This window comes from Chelonoidis abingdonii, chromosome 2, assembly GCF_003597395.2.
Source record: "Chelonoidis abingdonii isolate Lonesome George chromosome 2, CheloAbing_2.0, whole genome shotgun sequence".
Taxonomy (NCBI): domain Eukaryota; kingdom Metazoa; phylum Chordata; order Testudines; family Testudinidae; genus Chelonoidis; species Chelonoidis abingdonii.
Window position 1 is genome coordinate 74637246 of NC_133770.1, and position 12582 is coordinate 74649827.

General features: G+C 40.8%; 1 protein-coding gene across 2 annotated transcripts in view; it reads right to left on the reverse strand.

Annotated features, from left to right (window-relative positions):
* Nucleotides 1-12582, reverse strand: part of THRB (thyroid hormone receptor beta) — a 262087-nt gene that overhangs the window by 16096 nt on the left and 233409 nt on the right. For both annotated transcript variants that reach the window (XM_032781166.2, XM_032781164.2), the window contains 3 exons: nt 9104-9204; nt 4881-5028; nt 767-972 (listed from right to left, as the gene is read on the reverse strand). In XM_032781166.2, coding sequence (XP_032637057.1) covers nt 767-972; nt 4881-5028; nt 9104-9204 — 455 coding nt within the window. The remainder of the gene's footprint in view (nt 1-766; nt 973-4880; nt 5029-9103; nt 9205-12582) is intronic.

Below are 12582 nucleotides of genomic sequence, written 5' to 3' on the forward strand. Positions count from 1 at the left end.
ATCACTCTTGTCTGCTGCAGGAGTATTTGGTATTCTGCATTCATTTCCTTTACAAATCAAATTTAGAAAAATAATCAGAAATGAAACAAACCCCTTTTAAGTGCTGAGCATTATTTTCTAGGCTGAATCTCAGTTATAGCTTATTCAATAGATAGATCTTCCCCCTGAAAAGGTCCCCAGGCACTTCTATATTTTGCAATCCCAGTGATGTAGTATATATATTATCCTGTTTTTGCTGACCTTAATTCCTTCTCCTAGCATTTTTTTTTGGTTTAAATAAATGTATTCATTTTTGAACAAAGGGGCAATAAAAACACAATTTTTTAAAAAATCTGGGTTTTGTGTTATTACCTGAAAAAAAGGTTTTTATTCACAACATGAAGCCATGCTGGATATCAGTCCATACGTGGAGAAGTGTCTCTGAATACACATGCACACACAAAGACTTTATTTATATTATGGGCTGACACCAGCGTGTCAGGAGTAAGACGTACTTTCTATTTTTCCTTACTCTACCAAAACAGTGGGATCCAACTGCTGTGTCTGTTACTCAGTATCATTCAGGTTCCCGTTTCAGATGCATAGTTTGATCAGACGACCAGATTCACAGAAGTTGGCAACCACTAATTATGAAGTTCATGTGATTTTTCATACAGTTCACCAGTCAACATATAAACAAATTTGGGGGCGACGGTGATGGGAAGAGGCTTATGAGGGAATAAAAGAAACTGGCAACAAAAGCAGAGTATAAGGTTACAGTTCCTACCAGAAATTTCCTTTTTTGTTTCCAGTGACTTCCTTGTGCATTGGTGGCCACATGCGCTTCAGTGACAATTTTTATCAGCTCCCATTCCTCGTCTGTTGGCTCGGGTCTGTGCCCAATTGTTTTTTGTAGCTCCTCCCGACGTCTCTTCTCTCGGTTCTCTTCTATCAGCTTCCTTTTTGCTAACCGCTTGCTGTCATCCAGCACCACTATCAGGAATAAAAACAAAATAAAAAGTAACAAAATGGATGCCTGCTCTTGGGATTGTCTGAATTTTAGTCTGACCTATCCCAGATGTGCTGAGAGAACTAGAAACAACTTGACAAGGCAGTTGGTGAAGAGGTCTATCAGACCAGCCTGGCAGGTAGCAGGGCTAGTCTTTCTTACCCCACACTTATCTCTCTAGATCCTGAATGATTTACTTACACATGTGCTAAACTTTATGCATTGAGAGTAGTGCCATTGTCTTCAATGGAGTCCCACTATCTTCAGTGGAGTCCCATTATGTTCAATGGGACCGTTCACAGAGTGTAAAACTATGCAAGACTGAGTGTAAATTGGACCCCCATCCATTTGTTAGAAAATGAGGGGTCTTTCTTTTTCCTTAAGAAAGAAAAGAAAAGAAAACAAAAAACCAGCCAAGCCAATGCTCATTTTACAGTCTCATAAACTGACATGAGGTAAAATGGGAAGCAAGAATATAATAGTGTAGAGCAGTAATTCTCAAACTGTGAGTCAGGACCCCAAAGTGGGTTGCAACCCCATTTTAATGGGATCACCAGGGCTGGTGTTAGACTGGCTGGGGCCTGGGGCCGAACTCCCACTGCCCAGGGCCAAAGCTGAAGCCCATCAACCCTGGGCAGTGAGGCTCAGGCTATAGACCTCTGCCCTGAGGCTGAAGCCCTTGGGCTTTGGCTTTGGCCCCCTGCCTGGGGTGGCAGGGCTTGGGCGGGCTCAGACTTCAGCCTCTGCTCCTGGGGTCATGTAGTAATTTTTGTTGTTAGAAGGGGGTCATGGTGCAATGAAGTTTGCGAACCCCTGACCTATACCAATTATATGAAATTGGATGTGGGCAACAGCACCGCCCGGGGGGGGGACAAGTGGGGCAATTTGCCCCAGGCCCCCACGAGAGTTTTTCGGGCCCCTGGAGCAGGGTCCTTCACTCTCTCCAGGGGCCCCAGAAAACTCTCGTGGGGCCCGGGCCCCCGGATCTTCTTCCGCTCCAGGTTGTCGTCGTCAATTTGGTGGTAGGAGATCCTTCCACTGCGGGGCAGAAGGACCCCCCACCGCCGAATTACCGCCGAAGTGGGACCCACTGCCGAAGTGCCGGGTCTTCGGCGGTAATTCGGTGGCAGGGGGTCCCCACCACAGGTCTTCGGGGCACTTCGGCAGTGGGGGCAGAGCGGAAGGACCCCCCACCACCGAATTACTGCCGAAGCGGGGACCCCCCGCCACTAAGACCCCAGACCCCCTGAATCCTCTGGGCAGTAGTGGTGGGCAAACAAAATTATGGAATAAGGCAGGGCTCCAGAGATTGCCTGCAGAAGTGGGGTGTGTATCTAGAGACCCAAGCAACATCTGAGCCAAGGTGTCACAGGGGGAGGGATAGCTCAGTGGTTTGAGCATTGGCCTGCTAAACACAGGGTTGTGAGTTTAATCCTTAAAGGGGCCATTTAGGGATCTAGAGGCAAAAATCTGTCAGGGACAGTACTTGGTCTTGCCGTGAAGGCAGGGGACTGGACTCAATGACCATTCAAGGTCCCTTCCGGTTCTATGAGATGGGTATATCTAAACATTACGGGTTTGAGGGTCATGGAGGCACTAGAGGTAATTTATTGTTGCCTGGATAGAATCTAGCTTCTCTTCAGCCTCTCTATTTTGAGCTCTGTGAGACCTCACTTTCCTAGAGTACAAAAGGGAGCAAGTGATGACAGCAGTTCAAGTCTATACCATGGCAGAATGTAAAGCAATAAAATATTCAGAATCCCCTTCAAGAGGAGTTTGAGGGCAGTCTACATAGTACAGTCAGGCTCTCTAAAGGACTATTGACCAGATCAAAATACACCCATCTTCCAAAGGAAATAGCCCAACACTATATGGACAGCTCCAGTGGATTCCTCCACTGTTGCTTATAGCTTCCTCAAGCTGCAGAGTGAGATTAATCTGTTGCCTCATAAGTCTCACCATTGTCCACAGGACTCCAAATATCCTCAGGTTAACTGATAGCAATGAGCAGCAGTTGAGGCATTAAAGTTTGCAGATAGAGTTCACGAAGATAGTACTACCTCTGTTTCAATTTGACTCATATGGACAGGTTGCAGACAAAAGGCTAGAATCTTAAATTTTTGTAAATGACATTAAATTCTGCATAATTTGATGACACTTGTCTGTGAAAGCTTTCTACTGACCATGAGCAAGGGTAGTGTTCAAACCCTAAATACAGGATTTCATTTCAAGGAAGTTATTGCAGAAAATGTGTTTTAACTGCAAGTGCTGGTTTTCCTATAACAAACTCCTAGTTGCCTCTAAACCAGCAGTTCTCAAACTGCGGGTCGGCACCAAAGTCCAAGTCCCACCACCCAGGGCCAAAGCTGAAGCTTGTGCCCCACTGTTCAGGGCTACAGTCCCCCGCCTCGAGGCTGAAGCCCTTGGGCTTTGGCCCCCCCTCATGGGGCAGCAGGGCTCAGGCAGGCTCAGACTTCAGCCTCTGCTCCTGGGTCACACAGTAAATTTGTTGTCAGAAGGGGGTCGTGATGCAATGAAGTTTGAAAACCCCTGGTATAGAGGTTGACTAGGTTCTGTGAATTCACAAAGATGATAAATGACCTGGACTATTATTTGGTCATATAAATTTCCACCACTAACAATTCCCCTCACCCTTATTCCTGTAGGCTTTTCTAATCTTTTCTGAGTCCAGTCCTAGTGAGACATATCACATCAGACTGCCCTAGAGGTGGGTCACCTCTGTTTATCCACAGAGAGCAAAATCCTCCTTGCCCTACTCACATGAGTTGTTTCATTTAAGTAGATTGAACTATTCAAGTCGGAAAAGAGAGCAGGTTTTGCCCATAACTGATATGACACAGAGAGCAGCAATACTTCCTGTACCATGTCCCAGTAAGATGGGTCAATTCTAAATTGGAAGGGTCACCTCTAGTGGTAGAGAGAGAGTTTGGCTGTCATGCTCACTCACTCCTCTACTAGGACTATCAATTAATGGTGGTGTCAACATCTGTTAACAGGAACCAAACTGAGATCAATATCTCATTTTAAATAGCCACTAAACAGCCAATGGTAGCAACTTCTGGTCACTGCCAGTCTAGGCTGGATCTGAACTGGTGGCCTAGTGCCATCCTGTACCCTCTCATGATGTTTTCACTGGGAATGATGAAATGACAGATATTTCATTCTAGTCAGCACCTCTGTGTTTCCATGTATACGTGAAACATTATAATTCCTGTTAGGACAAACAAACTTAGCACATTTTAGTTATGAAATTTCTCTTCAATAGGTCTTTTCTCACTTTGTTTTTCTGCAGGGGATTACACTAGTAACAACCATTAACTAATGCATGGGAGGATTTATGTAAGTTACTCCCATTTATACTAATTGAAGTTATGGTGTAAATCCCCTGTACAATGATGGGAAAACAAGACCCCTAAGGGTTAATCTTGCAGCCATATGTCCTGATTCTCTAGAATTCGAGAGTAGCACTCTCTCTCAGTACATACTTTCTTTATGGCTAAAAATGAAACAAACAACTACAGGATGACTCATACAAAGACATTCAACTTCACATTCTTCAGAATTTCTAAACAAGATGTGTTTCCAGCCAGGCATCTATCCAAATGGATTCCCTCTCCCACACTAGAAATTAACATTCTTCATGTTACATAACGTGGTTAAGGCCAAGAGAAGGTCCAATCTGTTAAAAGTAAACAAAATATTACCACACTATGATAGAAATAGTTTGGTATCATAATAAACATAATTTTCAAATATTACATTATAAAAGGGAAAAATTGCTGGTGGCTCTGTTATGTTCAAGCAATCTTCAGCAGTCAATACATTTTAAACAAAGAGCAAAATTAAAAGAAGAAAAAAGAAATCTACTTACAATCTGTTGCCATGCCAACATAGATACATTTTTTGAAGCGACATTCTTGACACTGATTTCTTGTTACTTTGTCTATCACACATTTTCCTTCATATTTACAGGAATAGGTTGGATGGAGAGTTTTCTGAATGGTTCTTCTAAAAAATCCCTAAGGGGGAAGGAAAATTCAGGAGGCATTAGTGTTCTGTGTTTTTTTGGTGTTGAAGGTACTTGCACTTGATACTGACACAAATATGTATGCACGATGGACTATTGTGTGTCCTAAAGTTCTAGGCTATTTAATGAGTACATCAATCCTCTAATATAGGCTCCTTACTTTTTTGGGTTGCGAGAAACATTTCTCCCTAAAGTTAAAACTGGAGATAGACCTGAGATGTAAAATTCAGATCCAAATGTGGGTGGAGTACTGTTCAGATGCAGGGTGTTAAGTTTGCCTCTTTTTGACAGAGGTACCAATCGTAGTATTTGCATCTAATCTCAGATTCTGAACCACCCACAAAGTGTGTTTAGAGCTGGTATTTTCAATGAGTCCTATTATAAACACAGAGGCCAAGTAAGGAATTCTGATCTGCATCCAGGTGGAGAGTCAGACCTCCCAAAAGCCCAAGAGCATTTGAATCTGGGGGTTTGATTCAGGCCCATCTCTAAATTAAAACATTTATTTCTGACTAAAGGGAAACATCTCCTTGTGCGCAAGATGCTCGTGTGAAAGCAATTAAGGCTACCTAGAGAATTAAAAACAAAAACATGCAGCAGTAGCATTTTGCCAGAGCTAAACAAAACTTGCCCATCAGAAGTTTTGAGCTCAAACCTAAATATTGAACCCACAATTTTCAAGTGGACTATAAATCTGAGGAAATGAGTACACCCTTACCTATGCCTACCTTTGTAGTCAGGATAAAATGTCACATGTAAGATTATCACCACCAATTGCAGTATGAATTTGGGGCCTGCTGGCATAATTGAGGTAGCTTCACTGACATCAATGATTTACATTAGCTGAGGATCTGATTTCTAAAGGAATCAGATACAGCCTTCTTTCTGAAAGTTAAGGACCTGAATCTGCTATCATTAAAGTCAATAGGAGCTTTGCCATTGACGTTAGAGACAGCACGATCAGGCCCTAAAAGGATATGCAACTACAGTGGGGGCAATCAAGATGGGAGCCTAGCAAGATGTTCAGATCTGCATTTAATTCCAAATCTCTCCATAGTCTGAGAACAGTTTGGGCCCACCTCTAGCTATTAAGCACATTATGGACCTAAAAAACCTGAAGCACTGAGTCTCAGAACCCAAGGCAGTTGACTCAATCTCACAGGACTTGAGCGGTGGGGCTATAAATTGCAGTGTAGATGTTCGGGCTTGGACCAGAGCCTTGGCTCTGAGATCCACCCATAACTCAGTTTCCATCCCAAACCCGAAAGTCTACACTGCAATGTTTAGCCCTGCAGACCAAGACTTCCGAGTCCAAATCAGCTGACCTGGACCAGCCGTGATCATGCTGTGGATCTTTTATTGCTGTGCACACATACTCTAAAGCCCTGACCCTGCGAAGACCTGCACATGTGCTTAATTTTTTTGTACAGTGGGTAATATTCAGCAGAGTCAGGATTTCACCCAATGAGTAGTCTTTTGGGTCTAACATCACAAGGAAAAAGGTGCGTTCTTAACTCAAGTTAGTTAACTCTAAGTAAAATCCTAGCGAAGACAAGGCAGTTTGTAGCATTTACATGAGTTAACAGGTTGAGTTAAAGTTATGGGGGAGCCTAGCCTTTAACTCAACCCATTAACTCATGTGAACACTAAAAACTGCCTTGTCTCCATAGAATTTTACTTCAAGTTAGTTAACTCAAGTTAGCCAGCTTGAGTTAAGAACACACCTTTTTTCCCTAATGAAGATCAGGCTTTTGAAGTCAATGGAACACTTCACAGTGCATAACGTTACACATGCATGGAAGTCTTTCCAGCATCAGGGTCTGTGGGCATGAGCCAAAGCCCACTGATGTCAATGGAAAGGCTTCCACTGTCTTCTTTGGGCTTGGGATCAGACCCTGAAACAAAATAACTGGATTTGAACACATTCTCAATCCCATAATGAATGTACATTTTAATATGAAGAGGGAGCCTGAATCTCTTCTTACTTATGTTGGTTTTGCTCTGGTGTAGCTCCATTGACTTAAGTGAAGCTATTCTTTCATTACAGTGGTATAAGTGAAGAGGGATGGAGGCCAAAGAGATAGAAAGCAGCTCTGCAGATCAGCATACATTGGAACTCTGGGTAATTATGGTTAAAGGAGGAGACGGTATATGATCCCTGGGGAGCCCTAGAATGTATTGCTAAGGTTTAGCTTCCTCAAATGCTTCTTGTCCTTAGTGTGGCTTTGGCTTTATAATTTTTAACATTCTTACCTAAATAAGCTACTCAGAGTCTGTTTTTTGATCCAGCCCCTTTGCACTGCTCGGAAACTTTTAGTTAAAAACATTCCCATCAGCTCTAGAGGATGCAAACACCAGTCACAGTCTAACCTGTTCTTCGATGTTGGTATTTTTTATTCTACCTATTCTTTATAATATATGTGTAGATTGATACAGATAACTGGTTACACACATAGCCAAATTTTTCCCCTTTCGGATGTGTGGGTCTTCCTTTGACTTCACTGGGAGTTGCTAACACACATACCAGAGGGCTCAGTAGGGCCCAAGAACACATTCCATTATAAGGCTATGGCTATACTAGAGAGTTTACAGCGGCATAGCTGGATTAAGTTGTGCCCTATTTTGTATTCTGGATTTAGGGGAAGTGAGTATGTAAGAATCATTAGTTCAGTCCAGCAAACTTTTCCAAAATTTTTTAACACCCCCCACCCCAGCATATGTTACCACAAACCTACTAGATATAGGTTCTTGTCTTCTTATAAATAAGGCTGGGCAATGTTGCAGAATTTAAGAAATGCTTTCAACATGAGTGTTAATGTTTTATCCTACTACTCTTGAATTCAGCTGGTATTGCTTGTATCCCGCTGGATTTTTTTTTTTTTTTTGTTCAATAGAAAGATTTAAAAAGTATATTGTGCAGAAACTTTGGGAAAACAATGATGTTAACAACACAGTATGTGTGATAAGATTGAATGGACAGACCCTGCTCTCAGTACAGAATGGGTACTATGAGCAATTGTTGCTGGTTTGTGGAAATTAACACGTTATTCTTGGTCACGTAATTACTAATTTGAATGGTATTAAAAATACAAAATGTTAATAAAATATGCATCTGTCTATCTATCTATCCACCTGTCGACACACATGTGACCCTAGAGTTCAGATCCAAATACTCTACATTTTTGGGGAAATAAAGATCTGCATCTGATTCCTGTGATTCACCCATCTCTTTGTATGACACCAGAGTGTGTACTGTGTGGTCCTGTCTTCTTAAAATGCTTCCTTTTCTGCAGGAGGGGAATATCTTGTTTACAGGATCTCTGTTATTCAATTGAATTCACTGCAGCAAAGGAATTCTTTTAAAAGGACATGCCTGTACCATGCAGTTTTTTTACATTTGTTTGTCCGAAACAATCTCTGTCTTCATTTAAAACAAACAAACAATGTTCATATAATTTTATAAATACAGTTCACGGTTTAAAGTATATATCATTAGTAATGATATAAAAGGAAAAATAGTAAAAGAAAAAAAGCATCATGTATTAGTGGAAATAGATTCTAAAATACAGTACTTCATGTTGTGTTTACAAGTGCCTGTGTGGGGGTTTTGCTTTTGTTTTGGTTTGTTTATTGGGTTTTTTTTTTGTTTTTTTCAACAATAATTGTCAGAGACACAGGAATACTGGCATTTGAGGTTCTTTCCTGGTTTGATTTAGCATAGCTCCATTGAAGCCAATGAAAGTATATTGCTTTGCAACACGTAAGAATCTAGTCAAACATATTTTTAAAAATAGAAAACAGACTCCTAAAATTTAAGCTAGAAAAATATAATTGTATTGTCCTCTTTTCAGTTGTGAACTGTCTGCAAAAATACACCATATACGTGATGCATATAAGAATCAGTAACATAACCAGTCACATGGATTATAATGCGTAAGAGATGCTCTTGTTCTCTCCTAATCTGCCTTTATAGTTTATGTGACAGCCAAGTACAGTAGGTTTTATGTGACTGGAACATGAACTGGACTGCCATTTCCAGGTCCCAACTTCCCACCCTGGCTATTTACCTTGCATCCTTCACAAGTGATGCAGCGATAATGATACCCGGTGGCTTTGTCACCACATACTACACAGAGCTCATCCTTGTCTAAGTAACTGGGTATGTATCCTGCAAAGGAAAAGAGAAAGTGGCATGAAAAAAATAAAATAATGCAGATCTTCTCCACCTAGTCCCTACTTCTGACTTTTCATAGCAACTGATTGACACTGCTGGTTAAAAAAGTTACACTAGAAATGTGACAGAAACATATAAAAATAATCTACAATTTTCAAAACTGCTGTTTCAGTATCTACTTGAAACACAAGTCTACAGAGGCAAGTCAGCAACTTATTCTTGGAATGAAGAAAATATTATTTGATACAAGTAAATAGAGCATATTTCACTTTTCAACTCAAAGTCTTAGGTAGGAAAAAATAAATGCAAGAAATACAACAATATTTATTTTTTCTCTATTTTGTTCTGTCGTGATCTGATATGCTTGTAGCATGAAGTAAGATATTTCCAGGTTACTTAAAAGACTCAATATCCTATCAATCAAAAATGTTTATTTACATTGTATTCCTTTCCAACTATTTTTGTAGGCATGATTCAGCATATAACCAAAATGATAGCAATCCTACTTTACAGGAGTGTGTATTACTGTAACTTATTTAGTGTAGGTGAAATTTAAAACAGAACAGTTACTCTCTATGTGAGAATCAATTATGGGTGTGTGTATCTCTCTATGAGTGGGAGAATGACACATTTTTTTTTCTCATTCATGTGATTTACCATACATCCAACACCTGAAATTAACATGATATTATTAAGTAAAATAGTTGCATTGATTGGTTCTTTTTCCATAATAACACATTAGATTTTAGTTTTATAAAAGTATTTAAAGAATTCAAAATTAATTTTAAAAATACAAAACATAATTCTAAAGGTAACAAAAATATATTTTTAAACTAGGGAGAAATTTAAAACCAAAGTCAACTATAAGACAATTAGAACAAAAGTTTTGTTCAAACAATTTAGAATTAATGGAATTCAAAATGTGTTTATTTAGGAAGGTCTCTGCATAAGGATAATCCCATGCAGGGAATTCCAGGAGAGATACACTTTGTGGGAGCAATGGAAAATTGTAATGATTTCCACATGACTCTAAAAGAATTATTAAAACAAAACAAAACAAAAACAAATACAAAACATATTGAACTTATATACATGATATATATAGACAAAATAAGGGATGCTTTTGGCTGTGCAAAGGGTTTGCAGTACCCAAACAAAATAAGGTTTTTATCTGCATGCATTTTATCCAAGCCTGCAAAATTCAGGGAGGTGGAAGGGGGATTAGACAAAGGTTTTCAGTTTTGTATTGTTTTTCATATATGTAAGGGATACTGTACAGCAGTGGTTCTCTACCTTTTTTCAGACCCCTAAAAATTTCAAATGGAGGTATGGAATCTTAGACATAATCTGCAGAGGCCCTGGACCTCAGATTGAAAACCACTGTTCTATGTTAAAGGCAACTGCTCACGGAACCCTTAGACATAGTCTGTGGACCCCCACAGTCTGCGGACCACAGGCTGAAAATCACTGCTGTATAGGATCCCAGATGAAGAGTCCCTGAGAGAGAAGATACTAGTGCCACCTACAGGGGAAAAGGACAACCTGAACAGAAGGTTTACTAGTTTACCAGTGCCTGGTATTGAAGTGTTGCCCTGGTTTTTAGAAGGCAGGATTGTTATTTCTTATGCAAAGGTTTGTAAATATATCTTTTAAAAAATCTTTCCTGCACTGGGCATTTTTAAGGCTAGATTGTTACCAAAACTAGTCAATAAAATTGAAAAACAAATGCAATTAGAGGGACTCTTTTGGATGGAGACTTCTGTAAACATGATCCTTCCACTTGTTTGTTGAGCCTCTTTGTGGTGTTCTGTCTTTTACTAGACTGTAAGCACTTCAAGGCAGGGGCTGTGTCACTTTGTGTGTTCATACAGCACTCAGGGTATGGCTACATAGCCACCAGGAGGTGTAATTCCCAGAGTGGGTAAACAGTCATGCTAGTTCTGCTCGAGCTAGTGCCCTAAAAGTAACAGTGTGGCCATGGTGGCCTGAGTCATCACCTGTGCCGCCACAGTCACACTGAAATGTAGGCGCTAGCATGTTTATGTCTACCCAGGCTGGGATTTAGTCCTCCCAGCTGCTGTGTGGAGGTACTTTCAGACCAATAGGGCCCCAAACCTGAGTGGGGACTCAGCAGACCACCACAATGCAAATAATAAATAACAAACAATAGAAGGCAGCTACTGGGGCAAGGTGGACTGCTGCTGGCTTCTTGTGCCTAAAGCATCAGAGAGGCAAGCCCCAGAAGTAGAGAAATGATGTAGAAACTGAAACTACTCTTTGAAAGACGACTTTAGAAAAATCAGATGGGATCTGTCCTGAGAAGAATGGGATCAGACTGGGAAGTAGGACTAAAGCAAAGGCATATTGAGTTGACACAGACCAAATGAGGGTGTTTGAGAGTTTCTGGCCAACTCCAGGGCAATTTGGGGGTTACTGATGTGCCACTTGGAGTACAGAATTTGGGGACGTTACCAAGATCTTATATTAGCAAGAAACTACTGAAAGTAAAAGGTCCCAAGGGACCTAGTAAGTTGCCAGGTATTTAGATTTGGGCCATCATTCTCACCATGTCCAAGCTGCACACACAAAGCTCATCACAGCTTCTTGATCTCTGGCTGCCTGCCCCAGAGAAGGCAGGAGCAGCTGGGGGCCCATTGTAATTTACACCACAGATGCCTAATGGACCTTCTGCCAGTGAAGGATTAAAAATAGTGGAGCTCTGCTCCACCACTTCTCCTCCCACTCACACCTGCCTCCACATACATCATGGTGGGCTAGATCAGAAGGCAGCAGAGCTGGCGGAGAGTTCCCCTCTGCGAGGCTACTTGCTTGAAATTGCTCCTTAGATAAATGTATATATTAGGGCAGATATGCGACCATTCTTGTTATCCTTCTCTGCCTTGGAATGTCCCACTTTTAAGGATCATAGCAAACTTTTTTCTACATGGCAAGAAGGCAAATGAACTTCAAGCCCACGGCCCTAAAGACACACTCCAGTTAGAAAATAAAAATGGCATTACTGAATGTGAGAACAGTCCAAAGTAAGATGGGTTGTTTGTACCCAATATTAAGTTTTCATCGTACTGATCTTACACATTTATAACCAGACCCTACGATGTGCTAAGTGACCTCTACTCCCATTGATTTAAAATGTGAAATGGGGTGCTCAGAACTTTGCAGGATTATGCTCTTAGTCTACAATTTTGCAGTTAGGACTGGTGCTGCTCTTCTGCTAAGTCAATAAAAAACACTGGCAGAGAATTCTTATCGCAGGCACTTGTGTGACTAAACTTTTGGAGAAGTAAAAGCGATAAACTCTCTTTTTTATATTTCTGCCCCCAAATCTTTGTATTTAAAAAAATCTGAGAATCA